Source organism: Haplochromis burtoni, unplaced genomic scaffold (genome assembly GCF_018398535.1).
Source record: "Haplochromis burtoni strain Fernald_Lab_line unplaced genomic scaffold, NCSU_Asbu1 Contig_103, whole genome shotgun sequence".
In the NCBI taxonomy this organism is placed as follows: domain Eukaryota; kingdom Metazoa; phylum Chordata; class Actinopteri; order Cichliformes; family Cichlidae; genus Haplochromis; species Haplochromis burtoni.
In genome coordinates, this window is record NW_024582464.1 from 75,068 (window position 1) to 91,206 (window position 16,139).

At 41.0% G+C, this 16,139-nt stretch overlaps 1 protein-coding gene across 2 annotated transcripts in view; it reads right to left on the reverse strand.

The window, feature by feature from the left end:
* Positions 1-16,139, reverse strand: part of epha7 (eph receptor A7) — an 87,788-nt gene that overhangs the window by 56,592 nt on the left and 15,057 nt on the right. For both annotated transcript variants that reach the window (XM_005946343.3, XM_005946344.3), the window contains exons 4-5: positions 8,240-8,395; positions 1,039-1,374 (exon numbers count right to left, since the gene is read on the reverse strand). In XM_005946343.3, the coding sequence (XP_005946405.1) occupies positions 1,039-1,374; positions 8,240-8,395 (492 nt within the window). The remainder of the gene's footprint in view (positions 1-1,038; positions 1,375-8,239; positions 8,396-16,139) is intronic.

Here is a 16,139-nt window from a genome sequence, read left to right on the forward strand (position 1 = left end):
TTGGCCATTCAACACCCTGGCACATTCTAGCTTAGGTCTCTTTGACAAACCTGGGCACATGCGTTCAGCTGATCACCTCTGTCACTAGAGCTTGTATACGAGAAAATATTCTGCTTTTGATAGCAGACAACAGCAGGCAGGCATTTACAAAGAGAGAAGTGATAAATATGCAGCATTCCTAACGACTAAAATGATGGTGATTTAAAAGCAGCAGGTGTAGTTATCCAGAGAAAGACGTTATATTGGCAGCTAAAGCATCAACACTGTCTTTGCAGTCTTATTTTTTTATTACTACAGTCTTTTGGGCCAACTGTGTTTCACGGATGCTCGAGCATGAAAGAGGAATCTTGTTGAGTGGATCCATAAAAATAATGAATAAAAAAGGCTTAAGAGTTTGTCACTACAAAACACAGCATTTTAATTACGGCTGATTCCCTTGAGAATGAGCTGCAAAGACACGACTAGCTCTTTAGGTACCGCTGGGAGACAGCATCCTTGCTAAGCTAATAGCGTTTGCCACTGTAGAGCTGATATACACATTAAATTAATCTTGGTAATATGCATACTGGAAAATATTATGGATTATATCAGACTGGGACCATTAATGTTAATGGGGAATCATTAACGTAGTTAGCATTTGAGAGGTTTTCAGAATTAATACTGTCAATCGTCACGGTACTAATGTCAAATGCACTCTTAGTAGGAGCAAAGGCTGAGCTCCGTGCTAGTGGAAGACAAACACTTTTAACTTGAGTTTAAAAGAAATTGTTTCCACATTTTGGGAAAATAATCAGACCATTTGTAAAACAAAGATTTTTCAGAGTTTCTACTTGTTATTGTGTGTGTCAACAGACTATAAACAAACAGGATACAATATTTAAGCGTTAGGTGCTTGATGAGTGTATCTTTAAATAAAGGAAACACTAAAAAAATTTTTTCCACAGCATTTCCATAAAATTTTAACCAATTAAAACTCACAGTTCAAAGTTGTTAAAATGCAAGGCAGCATTATTAAAAATAAATAATAAAATTCTTTACCTGCTTGGCCAGTAGCAATGCTAACTGCAGCAAACAGCCTCTGCGTGCGGCTGAGGTCAGACACCCCGTTGACAGCCTCCACCTCAAAAGTGTAGTTGGCGTGAGCGAGCAGATCCACAGCGGTCACGTAAGTGTCCACTAATCCTGACTGTGCGGGAGAGTATCCCACATTTAGCCCACACGGAACACACTCCTCGGGTTCCCAGCTGCAGCGGCGACATATAACCCTGTAGGTGACGTCGTTGCGACCGCCGGTGTCAGCCGGTGGGCTCCACTCCAGGCTAACTGTGGTCTGGTTGATGTTGTAGACCAGGTTCTGTGGTGCAGAGGGAGGTCCTGTCAGAGGTGGACGCCAAGAAAGCAAGTGAGTGCCAAGGAAAGTGACAGTCAAGCATTTGTACTCGCTGGATATGTACTTTAATTGTTCTCTGAAAAAATAGCTAATAGAGGACGGCCAGCTCAAGCCCCAGATCCAAACACTGACACTCAATTATAATAAGACTCAGATCTAGAAAAAGTCATTCAGGTATAATGAAAGGAAGTGAAGGTCAGGTCAGTGAGAATCCAAGCAGCAGACGATCGTTTGACAGATTTCTATGTCTTCCTTTTTTCCTTACTACACAGGCAGCAGCGCACACCTACTTCACTTTTATTTCATTATTTCATTAGCATTGTTGACTCTGTGAAGTGGCAAGTCCAATCCTGATCAATCCAAATAGATCAGGATATATTACAGCACTGGGTTTTTCTTGGGTTTGTTTGCTTGTTGTTTATTTTGTGGGATTGTGAGGGGGTTTCAAGTCTCCTCTTCCTTTTGTGTTCTCCACCAATCAAATAAAAATGGCAATATCAGAAGTTCAAACTATCAGTTTTTTATCTCAGAATATTCAGGAGAATATGCATTTTAAGTGCCAAAGATTTTGTGACTGCGCTTTAACCAGTTCTGTTTAAATAACTGCTAGTAAGTCTGATTATAATTAATCAAGTTATTCACCACTTTCCATTGTTAAAAGCTACAAACATTCTGATGTTGCCAATGTGTTCACAATGAACAAATTGTCCTATTTTAAATTTGAATCAACCTAAAGTCGTATAGCTGCATTAGCTGTATTAGCTGTAAAACACACATTCATAGCTGGTGATTTGTCCCTGTTAATGCTTTGATTACACAATGATTGTTGGTGACAGCATACACCTGCTGCTGACATGATTGATGATTGATGCATGGTTTACTCCTCAGACTCAGCAGCAAATCAGAAGCTGTGGAGCCAATATCCCAGCCGCAGACAGTGGCTTTCCAGGGTTTCCTTTGAAAAACTATATCACATAGACAGCAGCACAATAAAACGTAGTGGCTTTCAAGAAGCCTGACTCACCCACAACGTTTATTAACGAGATTTAAACCTGGATTATTACCACCCTGTAACTGTCGCATACAATTCAAATTGATATACTAGAATAACGACTACCTCTGCAGCACTCACAGACCATTTCCCCATAAATATTAACATAACAAGCGAAAAGATTAGCTCATCTTGTAAAACAATGAATAACAAACGGCTGCTTTCATCCTCTCACATTCCAGACTATTGGGTTTTATGGCCCAGGTGCTGACATAAATAAATCCCCCCTGACATAGTAAAGATGATATAACTTGTATTCTTTGTTTATGAATGTTTTAGTGAACATCTTCATTCTGTGCTGTTTTCTTAGGTGACGCTTCAATTCATTCAATTTGTGACATTACCTAACAAAATGGATACGTTCAGTGCAAAACCTATGGACCATCACAAGATTCAAGCTTATTAAATCGGCACTGGGTTGTTTTTCTTTTTTCTACCCATTAGAATCAACAGCTCGACTGAGACGTCTATATTCATGATTACCAGGCGAGATAAGAACCAGGCTATGGGCTGGGAAGATGAAAGAGCCACCTGTGGCAGGTGAAGTGGGGAGGAGTGACTGCCAATAGTGCCACTCGACTTCAGCCTTGGCGCTGACACTCGACCCACACTCTCAATCTTCCTTGTGCACAAAAGGAGGGGGTGTGACTCACGCACGCACACCCCCTCACATGTGCATGCAAACACACTTCCCCAACCTTCCTCCAGACCAGTCCTCAGGGATCTTTTATTCTACCATGATAACATCTCATTTTGCTCGTGCCACTCTCTTTCAGGTCTCAGGTGCAAGTGATGATTTTTTCAGCAACAACAAGCAAAAGGAAATTAGATCAGACTCGCCCTGGATGTGTGTGACCTTTCTGTTTTGTCGTCTTGTTCAGATGCACACTACACTAAGAGCTTTGTCTTTCCCTTATAAACACCTTGCTATATTTCAAATCGAGTAGCAGTGACTAAAACTGTCCCTTCAATGGCTACATTCTGTAAATCTTTTGTAACAGCCAGCCTGTGCGGAGCTACGGAACCAAGCATGCCTTCTATGGGGTGACCCAGTGATAACTTCCTTTGGCTGGCCTGGAAACAGCTCTACTTCATCTGCCCTGCCGTCTCTTTGTTTCTCTGAGTGTACTCTGTCTGCACTCAGAAATACCAAACTCTTCTGGCCTCAGCTTCACCTGCAGCACAGAGCCCACCAGTGTCAGCCTGTCTGCTCATCCTTACAGCTCAGGGGTTTGTCACTCTCCCTCTTCTTTTTACTCTTTTTTTCTGTCTCTCACTCCCCCACTCTGTCTTATCTTTTCATGTTCTCTCCTCTCACCCCTCCTCCCAGTCAAGTTTCATTTCACGGATTAGCCTGCCACAGCCCCCACAGCCTGAAATGTCTCAATCACTTGCTAGCTGCCCTCCAACTCTGACCAAGCAGCGGTGAGAGTGTTTGTGTAAGTGCATGCATGTGTCTTGTTCTGTTGCGGTTCTTTTTTTTCTTTTTTGGGAGGGTGGGGAGGGGGGGTTCTACATAAATATGTACAAGCACACTTTGCATTTCCTCCTACAACATTTGCATGTCAACATGGCACAGATTTTAAAGCAGAAGTTGACATTTTATAGGATAAACAAAAGCCGCTCACTCTAAAAAGCTGTAAGAGGAAAAAGGCTTCGGTTGTGAAAATGCGTCTACAACAGCTATTAAACTACCATATAGAAAGCACAGGATAGTATTAGATGAATTTAGGTCATGTTTCATCTCCACTCGGAGAGAGTTGTAAGACCCAAGTAAATCTGGGCTTAGGAGAGAAGAATCTTCCGCTTATCAGCCTTGAGAGGTGCTCTGGGCTAACTTAACCCTCAACAGCTAATAGCACAGCCTATTACCTGGCTGTGCTCTAATTGGGGAGCTGAGGAGAGAGGAACGGCAGGGGTGAGTGGTATTCAAATCACCCATGAGGTATTCGTCACTCTACAAATGTGCGCTATGACCTTCTGACCTTCCATCTAATGATGCGGCTGCAGTAGAACCTGTTTGAGGGAAGACATGCTAAAGAGGAAAAGAGAAGAGGGTTTTTTGGGGCCTCCGACTTCCACTGCCAAGAATTCAATATTGGATTTGCTCCTTTTTGGCTCAAGTATCTGGAGAGTGTATGATGGCATGTCAACATGAATGACAAATGACTAAGTCTACGTTATAACAATTTATGTTTTGGTGTGTCTCAGATGTACAAATGCAGGACTCGTGGATTTCACTGTTCAGTTGCTAAAAAGCTTGAACGTTTTGTGAGACTACAATGGTGACAAACCTTTCTCTTAGATGTCCTTACACGTGGTAGCGTTTGAGAATATTGTTTTAAGGAAACAGGCTGTATTTACATAGCCTCCTCTAATTACAGCATGGACCCAAACACATACAGATATTTACATTGAATTTACATGTGCAGGGCCAGGATGAGAAAAGTGAATAATGGCACGGAATTTAGACGTGTGTCTCAGTCTGAGTTATCGCTTCAGTGAAGTAGATCCAACTCCAATCCTACACATTTTTTTTTTAAATCATCCTCTCGGCATTAAATGAAAAGTGTAGTTCATTATCTCTCACCTTTTGTTCTTTGAGTAATGACAAAATTGCACACATGACAATGAAGGGCATTTTACCAAAGCCCCATGCCACTAAATGCCTTTATGCCAGGTCTATATCAGGTAACAGCTCTTTCTCTGTCCCCTAGCAACTCTATTTAGAATGGATCCTCAGATGGAATCAACTTGTTGAGGTGTCACATTTAAGAGGAGTGGGTGGGGGGTAAGGGTGGGAGAAGGAAACGAGTCACAAATGCTCCTTTCAGTCCCTGCTTGCACCAGCACCGCTCACAGCTGTTGCATGATTGATGCCCAGTACTCTGACCTGTCAACAACTCCACTGTGTGCTATGCCTCTGGAGAAAAAGGCTCCTGATGGTCTTCCACGCACACACACACACACACACACACACACACACACACGCACACATATACATATAATCTAAATATTATAATATATATATATATATATACACACGTATATGTTTATTTGCATATGAATAGCGTGGACAAATATTCAACAAACAAAAGCATGTCTTTATACCACCCCCCTCTTAGCAAATACCACATGGGAAACAGTGTTTTTGAAGCTGTGTTTTTGGAACTTGTTCCCTCATCTTTATTCAACATGGATTTGGCTTTTCATGTCCCCATATTACATCTTTATCTCATTTCCTCTCAAATCCTCATAGACACATCCTTAATCTCTGTGTGCCAGAGATCCATCTCACTGTTTTACCAAGGCCTACAATACGATAGCTTATTATAAGCAAACTCTTATTATAAAAAAAAAAATCTGTCAATCAAGCTATTTATTCAGGCAGTGCAAATTCATTTTCAATTACTATTCACTCGTGGTCTGGATAAGGCTTGAAAAAAGAAAATCATAGTGACTATTGGTCACAGTGACTTAATCCAACAATGAATGAGGAAATGCACGTACAAAGCTGTAAAAAAATTGTGCTGCGTAAATGAGGAGGAGGAAGTCAAAAATACATATTTACATATAATGGTATGGGGTCACTAAGTGTAGACCCAAAGTTAATGAAAATGAATAATGGAAAGTGTGCAATAGGCAACTTCAGTAATTACTTCGGTACTTGGCCAAGGTGATTGCCCAAATGGGAACAGCTAGAGGACACTCAAAAAAAGTAGGAACTTTCCCCTGTTCTGTGTGTCCTGCTCTCGATCGGTTCAGTCGGGGATGTTAGAGTGAAACATTAACGTCCGATTAGGATGGTTGGAGAATAGAGTAATGGACCTGTCTTTTAGAACAAGATCTATATGGTTGCCTCCGTGCTACATGGAAAGATTGGTGGTTTGTGGTCTGGAGTTAAGTCCTTGTCTTTACAGTGCATTTACAGTGACATGCCTAGTTTAGTTCTCAAGCTCCACCAACACCATACTTCAGATTTGGCCATTATTAGGTTAATATTGTGCAGTCTTAACCTTACATTTTACTTGACAGCAGGTAGGTAGGTCAGCAGCAGATTTTAGGTGCATTTTGCCTCATATTCTGTAGCAGTTAGCCTCTTGTATCCAATTCTTTTTGAGAATCAAGCTGTGATTGTTATTTCCCTTTTTGAACAAATAGGAAATGACAATTCCCATTTTTACACGGGAATAAGGGAAAAATTTGCTTGTGGCTCTTATTAACCTCATGTTCCCACCACCCCCGTCGTTGGATTTGGATGTGTGTACTCAAAAACAAATTTGCTATTCATTGTTTGACATCCAAGACACTGAGAGCGGGGATTTATGGGGGGTCTCTAGGAGTTCTGGGGTCCTGAGGCAATTGCAGTAAATCATCCTTGGAAATGACATGAGCCACATACTAATAAAACCAGCAACTTTAAAAGCAGCCATTTATAATTTAAGTGCGTCAAATACTTTTATCAATGACTCAGTATCATTTGTTGTTGATGTTGTAGCTTGTGTCACACCAATTTAGTGTGCAAGAGTAAGAGTGGTATGCAGCAGCTGTAGCCAGTAATATCTAACATATGGTTTTTTTGAGTATTCTAGCTTTTGAAAGTGCACTTAATTACCACTATATTACTATATGGACTGCATACTCAGACACACCCTCTTGGCAATGTAAATACAGTACTGTATGTTGAAATAGATGGAAAGGCTTTCGCGGCAGGCAGAGACAGAGGCTCTGCTCAATGAGCCTGAGCTTTTAAAGACGCCCATAAATAACAAAGAATCCTTTTGTCATATGGAATTTGCAACATTAAATCTTAACTCCAATCCCTTAAATCCCTGTTTTGATTCTCTGATTTAATGCGTAGAGAAGCCAATGCAATGGTATAAAATTCTTTGTATTTGCATAATAACTATCTCTCTCTCTCTCTCTCTCTCTCTCTCTCTCTCTCTCTCTCTCTCTCACACACACACACACAGACACACACACACACTTAGATATTAGATATTCTGACTTGGCCTACTTTAGGTGCGCAGCAAAAATGCAATGCTGTTCAGGATGTTGACTGGGCATGCAAATTGTCCAACACATGCACAAAGCATTTTAAAATGTTAACTTATCAGGTCTCCTTAATAGAAACAGCAAAGGAAGAACAGCACAAGTGTAAATCTAACAGCCAGAAGACTGTGAACCTGTGCAGTGATACATTATCAGCAGAAAGAAGGCACACAGATAAGGTGCACAGATTATGTTTAGGGATCCAGTTTACCTCCAGAGATAAAGCACAGTGCTAACATGGCCTTCTCCCATGCACAGTAGCTCAAAGCAAAGGAGAAAAAATAAGAAAATAAATACACATCCAGTAGCACTTTGAAAAAAAACATGTTTGAGAACAGCTCTGGAAGCAAATGAGCCCCACCCATTCAAACTGCATCCCCCAGCCTGTGTAAATAAGCCATCGATGGCTGTCACAGAGCTGTTACACTGGCCAGGACAAATGAAGATGCAGGTTGCTGCATGGGCTGCCACTGCCGACCGTAATTGCAATCTTTCAGACGGGAAATGGCAAATTGCTCCTGTCATCATTAGCAACCAGCTAAGACACAAAACAGACACGCAAGCTTGCAAACATAATTTGCAGAGGAACTGCTATGGAACACATCTGGGGCTTTCATGAGGCCACTGCAGGCTGACTGAACAGGACTAAATCAGGCTCTGGAGTGTGTTGTTTTTCCACTTGCATTAGTAGCTGTTTAAATGCATGTGATCTGCGCTGCGTTTATACAGCAGCATGGCAGACTTACTTGTGCACGCCACAGACGGAGGGTCAGAGAGTGCTCGGTAGTAGCCGTCCTCACAGTCACAGCGCCAGGAGCCTTCGCGGTCATTGAAGCTATGCACCGGACAGCGAGAGCACTGAAGGTCCTGCGAGGAAGACTTGTAGAAACCCCGACCACATGCTGTGCGGAAGGAAGCGAAAAAAACACTGAATCAAAAACACAGTGTGAAGTGTAGAAGTCTGGCGATCTGCAGGTTATTTTCTTCATAAACTAATGAATGCATTTCCTGTACAGAATGTCAGGAAACGCTCAGAAAGGTCTTAATAATGCTCTGCTGCCCAGGGCAACAGCTGCAGTGCTTCAGGTGTTTTATTTTGTCCAACCAGCAGTAAAAACAGAGAACAGACCATATTGTTATCACATCACATTTAAATAGATAGCAAATATGTGGCTTTAAAAATAACGAGTAATCTAAACAGCTGACAGTTAATAATGTTTAACTCTTTCAAACAAACTAAAACAGGTGACTGGATGGAGACTGACTCATCAGTAAGATTAGAAAAGTGTTATATAAATGCAAGTACAGCTTGTGCCTATCTGTTTGTGCCTGTGCTTTGCACATGCAAGCAGATGATGTAAGAAAATGTAACAATAAACAATTTATAATCCATTTCCTTCAGAACTAATTGAGATTAAACCAGAGATTTTTAGGTTTGGGAGGGGTAGTGATAATTGCACCTGAGATGTCTCACACAAATCCCACGCATGCAATGTTTCCTACCTTTGCTTTGAATGCACAGACTAGTTTGTAATAAGTATGTTTTGTGAACAGTATAAGTATACTGCATCTTTGCTCACTTGGCTACAAAAATCAGCCCTTTTTCATAATCTTTTCAGTCTTTGTCATTGGATTGGAAGAGCTCTCTCACTCTCTCTCTATACATCTCTGCTGTGTGAGCAAACAGTAAAGCTTCAGAGTGTGACAGAGTGGACAGTGGGAGAAGAAAAAGTGAAATGTTTTCTGCTGCTTCTAACTTTTTTCTCTGAATGATCATTTTATATAGAAACACCCTTCCCCTCCTCTTCGTCCTTCCTCACTTGCAGATTACTATTGAAGCTCCAAAGCCTATAAAATTGTATTTCAAGGCAGTACTAGATATATGATATCTAATATCCAAGACTGGAAAACAAAGGTAGCTACACATTAGAGCTCGGCGATAGAACGATAACGATATGTATCGCGATATAACTTTTACTCGATAGAGAAATTAAGCTATCGCGATAGACCTCGCCGCTCTTGTCCTCTTAAAAAAAAAAAAAAAAAAAAAAGTCAGCCAATCCAAATTAAGTAGCGCAGAGCCGAACCAATCACAGCCGCAGCGTCACGTCGCGTGACTTGTTACGTACAGCACAAGTGCCAAGCCGCACGTGTGTTTGTTTGGGAAGCAGCCAGCGGGTAATGGAGCGTAATGGAGGAAATGAGTGTGCCGACTAGAAAAATCAACCGAGCGTGACCGAAGAGAAAACAGATGATGGTTCCAACGCCGGAGAGATTGTCGAACGGAAGAGCCATAGAAGTTCCGTAGTGTGAAGGTATTTCGGCTATTTCAAGTCTGACAAAAAACAGAGTAGCGTGCACTGTAAATTGTGCCGAAAGCAAGTCTGGAAATACAATAAACTGGTGCATGCGTCACACTGTGCGCCACGTTATTGTTTCGGTGAAATGAATTTCTACAATACTGTTACTGTTAATTCTACTCTCTGCAGTGTTTAAATGCTTACATATACACACAGTTACTGTCCGCTCCACACATACGACTCGGTTCTGCTTCTATGCCCCAGCTTTGTTTACTTTTTCCCACCGAGGCTTCTAGACTTCTGATTGGCCAACTATTTCTGCACGGTTAGGAATCTAGCGCCACCTGCTGCTTTGGCATGTTCATAGCAGCGTTTTCCTTCATTTCTGCCTTTATGTGTGGACGGGATTATTTTTTAAAACGAAAACGGAAAATCTCCGTTTTCAAAAATACCCGTGTACGTGTGGACGTAGCCTCAGTCTCTGACTGGAAGCGCTAATTCGTCATTCGGCTTTTGTCAGACTAAAGTAACTGTTAAAACTGTTTGAAAAGCTAAGCTATACAACAAGGAGAGATTGAGAATTTCCTTTTAGTTCTCAGTTTATTTGATATTGACAAAAGTTAGTCAGTTTTGTCTGTTCTTCTGTAAAACAAACTAAGATTTATTTTTAGAATTAATATTTTGTTTCTAAGTGGAATTGACAATTTAGTCTGTTTTCGTTTGTTCTATTTTGAAACTTAAACGCTTTAGCAGCTGCCTTTTGTGTAGTTTGCAATATTTGCCTTTATTTATCTGAAAAAGTCTCATGTTCCTTAAGTACATCTACCCTGTTGAACTTATTATGGGAAATAAATATTTAAAAACAAGCTGCTGATTATTTCACATTTTACTTGTGAGCAACGGCACATTTAAATCTTACAAATATAGTTATTTGGCTTATATCGTGATAATATCGTTATCGCCTGAAATGAAAAAAACATATCGTGATATGAAAAAATCTCATATCGTCCAGCTCTACTACACATTAATGTAAAAGACTGGGCTTTGCTCTCTGATCTCCTCAGCGGACTGATTTCCAACTATATTTGCAGTTCAAAAACTTCCATATGAATCACAGATACCAGTTTAGAGTTATGTCCGGGATTAGGTGATTGATTTTTACCCATCATCACCAAGGTTGTGTGATCAGTTGTAATATCCGATATAGAATAATTATTCAAACTTGACAGTACTGAGCTATATTACCACCAGACAAGACATTAAAATGACCATCTGCGACAAGTAACTATAATTCTGCATTGTGCTAATATAGACAGGCAGACAGGCAGACAGACAGACAGACAGACAGACAGACAGACAGACAGATAGATAGATAGATAGATAGATAGATAGATAGATAGATAGATAGATAGATACTACTTTTTATACAGCACTATATACATATTAAAGTTAGGGGGACTTAGGCCTCTGAGAGTTAACATAATCAATTATATGTCTGACAATGCAAACAACTCCTGATTAACATACTGCATAATCCATTAAAGACAAGGTATGAGATATAACCTGTCACCATCCCCAACCATAAAGTCGACAGCTCTCTGAAATTCTCAGAATTTGATTTGCTATGTCCCAGCTGAGCCAGGTTCACACAGGATCATATTCACTGATGATCTCAGCAGTCATTACAAATCACTGAATGTCTCGAGGTGATATTAGTCCTGTGCAAACAGAGCCTCAAAGAGTCTTAGCTTCATAGCTGAATTCCCATCATGGAGGGGGCATGACAGAACAAACCACTGCGTTCACATCTCGATGCAGCCAGAATTTGAGCGAGCCTGCCCCCTCGGGCTTCATCAAGCAGGCTTAGCTGTGAAACGGCACTGCAAATCTCAAGTTGAAGCTTTTGCCCAGAGATGAACTCCTACCTGAGAGGGAAATAACAAGACCATTTTTATTCCGATGAATCCACAGGTCAGCGAAGGGGTTTCACTTGTTTACAACAGCTCATATTTGTAAGAGGAAATATTCTTCAGTAGACAGATAAGCACATGTACTGTATCAAGCTCGAGCAAATTGATCATTTCAGTGCTTCACCTCTGACCGAGCAGGTAAGCAAAGAAGGCTGCTGATATGACTGATCGCTATTTGTGTTGTGGGGTATCAAGAATGATGCGCCTAACTCTAACTAATTCACACATACAAAATGATTTTCTGGTTCCAAGTAATGCCACCAGTTATAGTGACTCATACCAACCCAGTGAGAAACACACAGTAAATGTTTAAGGACTAGCAAAGAGTCAAATCTCTATTCAGGGAAATGCAATTTTAGCCTGGAACTCAGCTAATCCACACTGGCTGGCTGTGCATGTGCAAAACGCAGCAAAAGCATGGTGAACAAACTGCAACCTGGGCCACATGACTTCACAAACAATCTGAAAGAAATCTATACAGCTCTGCATACAAACTATCAAATTATACTAAAAATGCATTTTTCATGAGCCACGGGGGGAAATGAGCGATGATTTTCATGCTTGCTGCCCCTATTCCAAATCTTGATTCTGTTCCGCTAGCTTTTTCTTTCTTTCTTTCTTTTAATTTCCTTTGGCCAACGTCTCTTGAGACAGATTTGTAATAAGGAAGACAGATAAATCAGAGTTTTCTGGTTTTAACACTTCCAATGCAGCATGAAAAAGAGGCCAAGGCTCAGGGTATCCCCATTTCAGCTACATGAAAGCCCTGTCATTCTCTATTTATCAAGGTGCCACAGTTTTGTGAAACAAAGGGTTTTTTTTTGTTGTTTTCCCAAGATGAAAAACAACATGATTTTATCTTTAATCTTTTTTCCTTTACCTTTTTTGGCCAGTAATTGAAAACAGAGCCATGAAAAGGCTGTCAGCAGTGGGCCTTTAATGCTGACCAGGCAAAACATATCAATGGAAGTGTTTAATCTTCATATGTAAGTTCTTCATTGTCGTTGATGTTGTTTTAATGTACTGTTCTCATGACAACACTTGACTTACAGCAGAATAAACCGTGTCTAGTACCTGATCCTCAGTGTAAACACTCCCCATAAATGCTGATAATGATGCTTTCTACAGCAGATTCAAAACTGCTAGATCTCAGCGCCTTTGCTCAGCATGCTGGGATTTTTAACATTCTGATAAGCCAGCGTGTCTGTTTGCCTTTGGTTTCTGAGAGCTCAACTGCTGGGTGGCCTGTGTGCAGAGGGGGAAACATCCAGCTTGGACTGAGACCCCCACAGCCACCTCCCTCCCCTCCAGAGTACAGAATAACAATGCGGGCCTTCAAAGAGGACAGTTTTCAAAATTAAACACTGGATAACTCGTTTATTGTAACGTGACTCACATGTTAATGTTACAGTGTTTCTTATCAGTTAGAATTTATTACTGATTCTAGTTCCCAAATTCAAGGTGTTGGTAGTTGAACATGTTCTGAGGTTATAACAGTATTTTTACACATTTTCTGACATATATATTTATATACTGATAGAGTAATACGTAATGCCCATTGTAAAAGTAATCCCTGACTCTTCAGTCTGTGTGATTTCATAGAGAGGCGCTATCGTAAATATAGTCATGTGAAGCGCAGAGCTCTGTCTGTGAGCGCAGCAGTCTCACTCAGCTGCTGTAACTGTTAGAGGCAAACAAGCACAAAAAGGTGAGAGGAGCTCAAATGTGAGCAAAAATCATAATGTGTTCCCTCTATACTTACATCTAAACATTTAACTATATTTAACCTCATTATGAGATTTTATATAAACTTACAAACCACTTAACCTGTTTGGGTTTCTTCCAAAACTCACAGCAAAATGCCTCACAATACACTCCAAACATTTTCCTGAACCACCGTATAAAAATGTCAGCCCATGTTTATAATCCATCAAAGCTGAAAGTTTTGTTTTAAAAGTCTGTTTCTTAATATTCTTTGAATGGTTTATTAATGTTTTATCAAGGCCTCTAAGTAAATGCCATGGTCAACACACTGGCACTTTTCCAACTGTATCATAGAAATTCCCATAGAGACTGACCTGAGCGCTTGTGCCTCCAGTCCATCTGCACTGCGTATGCCAGGTTACAAAAAACTGAGAGGTGCATCACAAGGCAAAACAATATCAAGGGACACTGCACCACACTGCACTGATGACAACAGCAAGCATAAACTGCCTGTTAAGCTAGATCTAGACTTCTGGAGGAAATCTATGGCGTAACTGGAAACACCTTTTTAACCCTATGCTGCAGCTACACTGTACGCCATTCAAGTCATTGCGGGCAGCATCGACCTGACAAGTGGTTACATTTTTCAAGAGGTGCATGTCAGGTTATGTGGAAGGCTATGGCATAGGGTTAAAAGGACTTCCCGGGTACAATTTAAGTCGTAATGTAGACACCGACAGATGTCCAAATCATGCATCAATGTATCTCTAAATTCTCTGGATTTAATTTTTATTTCTTTTTGCTTCATGTTGAAGTCCATTGCAATAACCCCCTCCCTTTAGTAGCACTGTGTACAATGCAGGATTGCCCAACTTGACCTTAACAGAAACTAGAAAATAGAGACTTAATGCTCAAGAAAAAGTTTCTCTTCTCCCTTACTCATTGGGAGTATATTTCTACCCGTACCTAATGGACTACCTAACCAAGGAAGCAAATCAAGACTCTAAAAATAGCAACTACAGGATGTGAAGAGGACATTAACATTTTAGGTGGACACTACGGTCCTAATGTGGGCTTTTACCAGCCTTCAACAAGTAATTCTGTAGCGCTATCCTCCACATGAAAAAGTAACAGTAAAAGGGTTTAAGTATGTCAAATGTGGACAGAGGAGATCCTGATCAAACTACAAAAATAATTCCCAATTTTTTTTCTTTTTTGTAATAACCTCAACTTGCATTTTGTGCTCGGGACTTGGTTCGGTTTCTCTGCTTTTGTTTCTTTTCAGTGACAACCCGTGTGTTTACCAGTGTGCCTGACCGGGTTTGGCACCCATAAGCATTTACAGAAGCAACAAGGCAGCAAATGAGGCCTCAAAATCGAATGCCTGTATGACATGGGCAACTAAGTGGTTCTGCAGCTCTTCCCATCACTAGCAGCGAGATGAGTGACAAGTACAAACACAGCCATCCTATCCCAACTTTCCTGTCCCAGCAGCAGCACGGTGACTCATTGCTGGCAAGTTCCCTTTTTCCTGGCACCAGATGCCAAAGAGAGACATTCTTATTTGGGAAGATAGTGAGTGAGACGTTCTTTCTCCACTGACCCTCCAGCAACACTTTCTTTGGAAGGATATAGCTGTGAAGCAATTATACTGAGTCTGTTCACCAAGTAGCTTTCTTAACTGACAATGTGACTGACACCTTAGTGGCAAACACTGACACCCAAACATGTAAAAACACTGCACAAACTCTGGACTCTGTTCACTTTACAACTTGCAGTGACTTTGACAAGGCGACTCGCAGTCCGTCGTGTAATTACATTTGTAGGGATGAAGTGTTTTAGAGAGACTCTTTGGGGAAGGGCCCATTTATGTAAGTCTGATTTTCTTCTTGCGCAGATAAAGGCTGAGTGCCAGCTTGACACAGGGCCTGTTAAAGAAGCTGAGCAGCAGACACAACAGCAAGCCTATTTACGACTCTAAGAAATTAGCTAGTCCTTAGAGAACTGGGCTGAGGTTTAGCACAAAGAAAGAGTGAGAGAGAGAAAAGTCTTACATTCCAGTCGGTTCCTCGGGTGTATACAGAGCCAGCATCTGCAATTTCCCATCCAGTGGTCAAGAAGTTTCATTCAGTGATGTGATTTGGTGGGGGGGGGGGCAAGCTGCAGTCAGCAATTTTACACAGAGCAAGGAAGAGGGGCATGACAAAGGAAAGGTCCTCGGAGAGGTGGGGTGTAGATAATCAAACACTCTTGTGACTTTAGCGTCTCTATCAGGGCAGACACTGGCCCAGAGAGTAAACCAAAGTCTCCTTATCTTATTCAGACACACATATACAAGAGAAGACAGGGGAACAGATTTCTGTATTTTTCAAAGTTCTCAGTTTATTCCTTTTCCCTTTAAGTTGAGCTTCTTAACATTCCTGAATTACATCCAATTTTTCTCAGGCTTCAGCAGTGTCATGACACTCTGGGTGACAGACGTGGGTGTGGGGGTGGTAGTGGCTCCTTATTCGGCAGCCTGACATATCCCTCTTTGGCCAAAATAGAAAATGGTTATTTTCTTGTTTGGGGGGGGGGATTTTTCTCTCCACTTAATCTTCTGACTTTGATGACAAACTGAAATTGAAATTCGGCCCTTTAGTGCTTTTCCTGGGTTTGTTTTTTGTGCTGTG